The 9,181-nt window shown below is 39.5% G+C and overlaps 1 protein-coding gene across 3 annotated transcripts in view; it reads left to right on the top strand.

Moving 5' to 3' along the window:
- Positions 1–2,756, top strand: part of LOC129244546 (neprilysin-2) — a 97,808-nt gene extending 95,052 nt beyond the window's left edge. For all 3 annotated transcript variants that reach the window (XM_054882246.1, XM_054882237.1, XM_054882254.1), the window contains 2 exons: positions 2,112–2,298; positions 2,399–2,756. In XM_054882246.1, coding sequence (XP_054738221.1) covers positions 2,112–2,298; positions 2,399–2,550 — 339 coding nt within the window. In that variant the 3' untranslated portion in view covers positions 2,551–2,756. The remainder of the gene's footprint in view (positions 1–2,111; positions 2,299–2,398) is intronic.
- The last annotated feature ends 6,425 nt before the right edge of the window (positions 2,757–9,181 follow it).

Genomic DNA, 9,181 nt, shown 5'->3' on the forward strand with positions numbered 1-9,181 from the left:
TCGGTCTCTCAACCAATTCACTTAGACCGTTGCCAATTCACATCCGCAGGAGTGTTAGTGAAGAGAGCACCAAGATGTTCGAGTCTTAACCTCGCAAAAGCAAGGAAACTGAGCAAAATATGCTGAGATGATAACAATGAGTTCACCAAATAGCGACTACAGAAAATACTTGAAACAATAATGAGTCTCAATACTTAGACTCATTTTGAACAATGCAATGTGGAGGCAGTACACTATTAAATTTAGAGATATTGGATTTTTAATTGAGATAAAACAACGAAAATTCAAATTGATTGGGCAATCTTTATTATTTTTGTGTGGAACCATTCAAGACATTTATTTTTTAAACAAAACCCCCGTTCAAATGTTGGCCGCAACTGCGCCGTAGTCCATAAACTCCAATTTTGAAGGACTTTGGTGGTATTTCGTGAATAACTTTAGTGATATTGGCCTCCAATACCTCAATCAAAGCTGATTTATCCACAAAGCATTTAGACTTTACATACCCTCACAAATAAAAGTCCAAAGGTGTATATCACACGATCTTGGGGGCCAAACCACTCGTCAGAGAGGGGAGATAAATTGATCACCCAAACAACGACGCATTAAATCCATTATTTCACTGGCTGTATGGCAAGTAGCGCCTTCCACCGTCTTGATGGAACCAAATGTTGTGGAGATGACAGGCTTAAATTTTCGGTATCAAAAAGCCATTTATCATGGCGCGATAGTGTTCGCCATTCAACGTTACATTGGCGCCAGCCTCTTCTTTGAAGAAATATGGGGCGATGATTCCTCCAGCCCACAGGTCGCATAAAACGGTTGTTTTCAATGGATGTAATGGCTGTTCTTGCTTGGCTTCGGGCTTCGGTTTGATCTTCAGTCCAAATGCGTAAATTTTGCTTATTGACGCAGCCAGTAAGTCAAAAATGGGCCTCATCGCTAAACAGCATAATTTGGCCTCAGCGCGCGATGAACATTTTTCACAGAGCGTCGATTTTCATAATGAAATTTTACTATTTGTAAACGTTGTTGAGGCGTAGCTCTTTCCATGATGAAATGTCAATGAATACTGATCATCCTTTAGGTCGGAAAGCAGTTCATCGTAGAAGAAGTAAGAAGTTTCCTGTCTTAAAGACTTATGTTTGGGGTCGAAAAAGAAGATTTTATTCCTGGTGTGAATTCGAATATAAGCAAGCCAAAATTTGAATTAAACAGTTACTTTCCGGCCATACAATGATATTTCATGGATCTCGTGTGGACTCTCAGTTCCCCAAATGCGGCAATTTTGTTTATTCACACTGCCAGAGAGGTTAAATTGTGCCTCGTCAGTCATTAAAATTTGCTTCCAAAAATTGGGTTCAGTGTTAACCATTCGAGCGACTGTTTGACCGTATTCCAAGCGACGTGAATCGTCTGTCGGCAATATTCTTTGTGTCAATTGCACTTTAAGCGGAAACAAATTTAAATCATTCACTGACGCCAAAATGCTGAAATCAACAACGATAGGACACTGTTGGCTCTGGGCAACGCTCTCCCTCACTGCTTTAAGTTCATTGGAACGTTTTGGTCGTTGATGAACAGCATGTTGACGATCTCCTACTGTCCCGTGCTCAAAAAAATTCGACACCAAACGTATTATTGTCAGACGGTGCCTGTTTGCCGCGATACTTTTTGCGATATGCGCGTTGAGTTAGAACAATAGAATGACTAGTTTCGATGTATAGCGTCACTATTTCACCGCGTTGTTTCGGTGTAAAGCGATCCATTGTTAGAATTGTACTGCATTGATGTATCGAAAACATGTATGTTGAAGTTGATCGGTTTATAAATGACGAAGTTATTCAGCGTTTACATACCGACATAAAAGATGGCGCACCCTGTACTACTTTGCTAACTTTACTTATCAAAGATTCGGATGGTCTTTTGCGCAATATGTTGCAATAGGCGCATACCGAAATCCCATTAATACTATAAATAAAAAATGTAATTTTTGCATCTTTTAGAAAATAATTTCATACATAAAAACTTTCTCCATAGTTTCATTTTTAATTTCAGTTTTTTACTCTATCCATCCATTTTTTACTAATCCAACTAATTTTTCTTTGAAGCTCAATGGCGTCAATACTCAAGGTGAGAATATTGCCGACAATGGTGGCGCGAAGGAGTCTTACAGAGCTTATCGCCAATGGGCGGAAAAGAATGGCCCAGAACCGAAGTTGCCCGGCTTGGAATACACGCCCGAGCAGATGTTTTGGATATCGGCGGGGCAAACGTGGTGTGCCAAATATCGTGCAGGTTTGTTTGAATTTTATGAATTCAATTTGAATTTTGTAATTTTTTGTTTCTTTCATATTGGACATTTTTAAAAATTCATATTTGCCAATTTCTTTCTCAGAAACGCTCAAAATGCGCATCACAACTGGCGTTCATTCGCCCTCGCAATTCCGCGTCATGGGCACATTCAGCAATATGAAAGATTTCGCGCGCGATTTCAATTGTCCCGAAGGCTCGCGAATGAATCCGATACAGAAGTGTGAGGTCTGGTAAACAGAGCCGCGCCGCAACAAAAGCAATAGTTCATTAGCGCACATGCCAGCATGGTGACATACTCATACATACGCACACACTCACATACATACACTTGCACTGCACGCGCTATCTCTGTTACTGGCAGTGACGGCGGTGCAAAAAGTTTGCAACTTCTGTTTTTATTACAACAAAGAAAAAAAAATTAAAAATAAAATAAATAAAAATATACTTATTATTTATGTATGTCTGTAGTGATTAGTTGCAATTTGCTTTATTTTCGAAGCTTAAATTTGTTTTTAATGTATTTAGTTAATTTTGTGTAATTGCAAAAACAAAAGCAGTAGCAAATATTTGTTTCTGATTTGCTACTCACTCTAATGCTTTCTTTTTCTACACTAAAAACAGTGTTCGTTGTAAGTTTTAATGTATTACATTGTGTTAAAAATAAAATAATAAATTAACTACCTAACTGTTTTGTGTATTTACTTGTATGAGTTATTAAGAGAACAATGCTCAGGCAACAAAGGGATGTTTTGATCCAAGAAGAGGCTTTGAAGGCCATCTGCAGGCTGAAACACAATGGGAATTGGTACGGCCCCTGTCCGGCATTGGGCAACAGAGTTGGCATTGACTTAGAATGCATGCATCTGTGTTTCAAGCGAAGGTGTATGCTGTTCAAGAAGCGATGAACTTTGTTGCGGAATACAGATGGAGCGGCAGATCTATATGTGTCTGCAGCGACAGCCAAGCTACACTCATGGCCTTAGACAGCCCCTCAAACACATCAGGGGTAGTCGTGTCCTGTAAATCCAGGCTGAACTATGTCGGTAGTCATAATAGCCTGATGCTGGGCCCCGGGACACGTGGGTATCACGGGTAACGAGCTCTATGACTCTTTAGCCAGAATGGGCTCTGAGGCCTACTTCCTTGACCCGGAGCCTGTTTTGCCATTCCTTTCTGCAGTCATCAAAGCCACGGTTAGCAAACGGGCCACTCTAACCCACAAGTGAGCTTGGCAGGCTGAGACAGGCTGCAGATGGACAAAACTGATGTTACCTGATGCTTTCCATTTAAATTCAACCGGGCTATTCGGGTCATGTTCTTCGATTTCGATGTAACTTAAATATGTTGCTCTCTGGCCAAAATAATGAGACACGTATTTTTTTGTTCGCCCGAAAAAATTTTTTTTCAAGAGTTATCGGCAATTTTGTTTTTCGCCTCAAACTCGATTTTTTTTAATTATATAAGAAAATTTTTTTTTTAAATGCCCATAACTTAGTCAAAAATGAACCGATTTTAATAATTTTGGGTTCAAAATGATCGTAATTACATACACAAGCGACTTCATGTAGAAACAATTGCAAAAAAGTAGTTGAAATTTTTTTATTTAGCAAAAAAGAAAAAAATTGAAATTTTTTCGAAATTCAATATTTCAAAAAGTGTATTTTTTTTTTTTTATAACTTTTTCCAAATCAAAAGGACATCTCAAACTTTAATTGAGCTGCATGCCTAGTAGCTAAAATGAGTTGTTTTTGAGTAATGAATTTTTGAGTAAACACCCTGTTTCGCAGTTTTTGTTTTTTGCAAAAGAAAAAATTTTCAACTACTTTTTGCAACTATTTCTCCATGAAATCGCTTATGTAAGTAATTACGATTATTTTGAACCCAGAATCATTCAAATCGGCTTATTTTTGACTAAGCTATGAGCAATTAAAAAAAAATTTCTTATATAGATTCTTTCCATTTCAATTCAAAAGGGCTTTTCGGGACATGTTCTTCGATTTCGATGTAACTCAAATATGTTGCTCTCTGGTCAAAATAATGAGACACGTATTTTTTTTTCGCCCAAAAAAAATTTTTTTCTAGCTTTATCGGCAATTTTGTTTTTCGGCTCAAAATCGATTTTTTTTAATAATATAAGATTTTTTTTTTTTTAAATGCTCATAACTTAGTCAAAAATGAACCGATTTTAATAATTTTGGGTTCAAAATGATCGTCATTACTTACACGAGCGATTTCATATAGAAATAGTTGCAAAAAAGTAGTTGAAAATTTTTTATTTTGCGAAAAACAAAAAGTGCGAAACAGGGTGTTTACTCAAAAATTCATTACTCAAAAACAACTCATTTTAGCTACTAGGCATGCAGCTCAATTAAAGTTTGAGATGTCCTTTTGATTTGGAAAAAGTTATAAAAAAAAAAAAATACACTTTTTGAAATATTGAATTTCGAAAAAATTTCAATTTTTTTTCTTTTTTGCTAAATAAAAAAATTTCAACTACTTTTTTGCAATTGTTTCTACATGAAGTCGCTTGTGTATGTAATTACGATCATTTTGAACCCAAAATTATTAAAATCGGTTCATTTTTGACTAAGTTATGGGCATTTAAAAAAAAAATTTTCTTATATAATTAAAAAAAATCGAGTTTGAGGCGAAAAACAAAATTGCCGATAACTCTTGAAAAAAAATTTTTTCGGGCGAACAAAAAAATACGTGTCTCATTATTTTGGCCAGAGAGCAACATATTTAAGTTACATCGAAATCGAAGAACATGACCCGAATAGCCCGGTTGAATTTAAATGGAAAGCATCACCTGTCATGTACGACCTACTGTCGCAGTTCCTCCTGTCACTAAGCAGGGGGGACTGCAGGAGGCTGGTTGGACTGATGACGGGCCACTTTCTGTGGGCGAAGCACTTGGAAAAGGTGGGTATTTTATACAGTGCACTCTGCCCAGCATGTCGAGATTAGGATGAGACGGCGGACCACTTTCTATGCATCTTCCCGCCTTCGCTCGAATCAGGCTTGAGGTCTTTGGCACTGATGTGTTAAGAAGCGACCACCTTGGCTCCTTGGCACCATAAGATCTACTCAGATTTCTTCGGAGGTCGAGTAGATTTAAAGAAATTTAAAAAGGCAATTCGAGTGCAGTACAATGGACTTAATTGTGTCTGAGTGCTGTACTTGTTAGTCTGTCCCAACAAAAACAAAAAACAGGAAAGAGTTCCGCGAGAGCAACACTTCTAATTCTGAGTCTTACTCCCTCTTACTTACTCTCTTAAATATATTAGAGCTCAATAGCGTTGTGTAGGGAAAGTTCTATTAGTACTAGGTTGTTCAATAAGTATTGCAGTTCGATAAAAGAAGGCGTTGCTACTAGCTTAAATTGTTTTTTGGTGTGATAAAGCCCATTTTCACTTAAATGGAAGTGCAAATAAGCGAAATTGGCGTTGTTGGTTACCTAAAGTACAGAACCAACTATTAAAACATCAGCAGTCTCTTCACAGTGTCCAAGTGACGGTTTGGTGTGCATTGTCAAACAGTGAATTAATTGGACCATATTTTTTCGCCAAACTATTTCTGTGGACGGTGTCTCTTACAGGCTCAAGCTGAACCTTTATTTTCTGTCAAGAATGAGAGAACTTCCTACCTTCAGTATACACATGGGTTCAGTAGGATGGCGTCATACCGCTTACGGCCAGAGAGACCATGGCGATACTGCGTGGTTTGTTCCCTGGCCAACTGATAAACCGTTTCATAAACCACCGACATATTCTAGGCCACCCAGGTCGCTCGATTCTCCCTCTATGGATTTTTTTCTGTGCGAGTACGTTAAAAGTTTATTTATTCCCTGGAGCAATTCAAAGTAATACATTCAATAAGTAATTGCATCTGTAGTTTAAAAGAGTTCCGCTCTTAGTCAAAACATAGGGCGGAGACTAGCATGGTCCAACGTCTTCTGTCATATATATAACTCCTTAATCAGACTCCCCAAAACCAAAGCGCGCTCCTTCAGTATGCACTCTTCGCAAGCACATCATCTTTGGTCGACACGCCCTATTTTCCTTTGTGGATTCCACTCAAATATCGCAATTCTCGCAATATCAGTGTTGTCTTCTCGAAGCGTATGGCCAATCTAGTTTAATTTTCTCCTTTTGATTTCTGCGTTGATGGGCCTACTGTTTGTGAACGCGTAGAGGTCGTCATTTGCAATGGTGTTTGGCCAGAAAACTCGGCAAATTATTCGTAGGCATTTGTTAATAAAAAACGAGTAATTTATTGCAGATCGCATCAGTGACTGTCCATGTATCTGAGCCGTAGAGAAGGACTGATTTGATGCCTTTGTCCAAGATCCTTAGATTTGGTGTTCCCAGATATAGAGTTCGAGTTCTACATTTTTTCATCTTGGATAGGGCTGCGCGAGGTTTGCTAATGCGTGAGAGTATGCCAGCCATCCTGCGCTATTAAACTGCCCAGATAAGTGAACCGTTCAACGCCATCTATTATAATAGAGTCGGCACCCAAACAGAGGGTTAGAGGTTCTGCCACCGTTGTCTCCATCCGCCTGAACTTTGTCTTGGTCTTGTTTACTTTCAGCCCCTCACGAAACTGAAGGTTAAAAGTAAAGTCTATGAAACACAAACAACAACCAAGGCCTGGTTAATGACATCCCGGCATCACATCCTCAGCGAGTGACACGCAGTATGAAGGTCAGGTTGTAAGAGTGTAACTGTCGTAATGGTCAGCATTTAGGAAATAATTTAAAAAAAATTTTCATTTGTCTTCTTTCCATTTGTTTATTTGAATATAAACTTGTATCATTAGCTATCCTGTTTTTATAATAATTTAGCTTTTAATTCCTAATTCTGCTACCGCTCGGCCTGGGGTAGCTATAAGGCGATGGGAATACTGAAGTCACTTTCCTTGATGATGTTACTTGAATCGTAATGCTTCGCGCGGCCTGCTCGTAACGATCCGTCATGCATTCGATAGCTAACATTTTTTCACAGCTCCATGGTTGGATTGCAGTTGGCTGTCAGTGTAAGATGCGTTGTTATGCTCACTTTTTAGTTTTATTTTATTTTTTTTTTTAGGAGAAGGGAGGATAAAAATGTCACAAACATTCAATTGATGCCGTCGCACCAATGATATGTTCGAAGCGCTCCCACTAAAATAGACCGTTCCTCTTCGGCTGACTTCCACCCCGGGATCGCATTTGCACCACATCGAGGGTGGAGCCGTGATTGTGGATAACAATCACAAAAGAAACCTGGTCTAGGCTCTCTGACGTATGGAGGTTATACGTCGCTGATAGTCTTCATTACTCCATTAAGAAGTAAATGAAACTGCGAAAGTGTGCGGTAATGCCATGTGCATTACCGTCTTGTCTGCGTGTGATATGGTCGTGAGTCGTTAACTCAAGCGTCCGGAATTGTTGTCGGTATGTCTGAGTCGACCTCCTCTGGAACACTAATTCATGTTAATTTTAGCACTTGTCGGGAAGTTCGGTGTGATCAGACGCGGCACAGGGCGCTAATATTATTTTTTTCCAGCTGCCGGTACTAAAACAGCTCTAATGTTCGCCTTTCTTCGTCCTGCTTGTGGAGCGTAAGCAATACTTGCTTGGAAAACTTGCATGCAGCATCCCAGCAATGTTTTGAAATGCACATACTGCCAGTTAAATTAGTTTCACTTGGCTGTTTTCCAAAGATAGTGGCTAACTCCTCACGTTCTCTTGCAAATCTTGGACAGTAGAAGAGTACGTGTCGCGCGTCTTCAACCTTCTCTGGGCAGGTAGGGCAGAGTGATGAAGCGGAGACACCAAACCTATGCAGATAATACTGAAAACACCCGTGTCCGCTCAGCATCAGGGAGAAGAAATAATGCACTTCTCCGTGTCTTCGCCGTAACCATTTGTCAAGGTTAGGGATAAATTCGTGCGTCCAGCGGCCTTTAGAAGAATGATCACATCTTCCCTGCCATTCGACAAGTGACGTCATTCGCTGTGCCAACTTTTGGTCCCCTGTAGGTTTTGCACCTTGCGTTGGATAGAGACGGCTTAGATCCAGTAGAATTTTTCCCGAAATCCCGCAAATTGCATCATCCGATACTGTCCGCTCAATCTGTTGTCTGTGGTTTGGTGTGGTGCTAAAAGCCAACTGAGTAATCAAGTTCAAATTATTGGCATTCCTCTCTTATTCCTTTCTGCTCTATAACCTATGGTAAATCCGCTTAGAAGTATTAAAGCTCGACAACCAAATAATATAATATATATATATACAGGGTTGGCCATATTAAACTGACCCATTGAGTAACCCTATAACTTTTTACTGTAATTTCAGATCAGCTAATGACATACCGCGTTGGAAGCGTCAGTCGAAGGAGATTTATACCATGAAACAGTACACCCCAATAGAACGCGCTGAAATTGTTCAGCTGTACATTCAAAATTCCTTCTCGATTGTAAAAACGCAACGTGCGTGGAGAAAAAAAAAATAAAGTGAAAAGTGCGCCGTCAAAGAACGCAATCAAGCAAATGCACAAAAGATTCCGGCACTGTGGCTAATACCCGACGTCCAAATAAAAAGCGGCCAAGACGATCTAACGAAAATATCGCGGCCGTACGAGCCAGTATCGAGTCATCGCCGCGAACGTCAGGTAATCGTCGTTCTGCTTAGTTGGACATCCCTCGGACCACTCTACGACGTATCATTCGTTTGGATTTGGGGATATTCCCGTACAAAATACAACTAAATCAACAACTGTTGCCGGCCGATAAGCCTCGTCGCTTGGAATATGCCAATTTTGTCGTCCGAATGGCCCAAACCGTTTCTACGCCACTGAAAACCCTCAAATTATTGAAGAGGTA

Source organism: Anastrepha obliqua, chromosome 1, assembly GCF_027943255.1.
Source record: "Anastrepha obliqua isolate idAnaObli1 chromosome 1, idAnaObli1_1.0, whole genome shotgun sequence".
Classification (NCBI taxonomy): Eukaryota; Metazoa; Arthropoda; class Insecta; order Diptera; family Tephritidae; genus Anastrepha; species Anastrepha obliqua.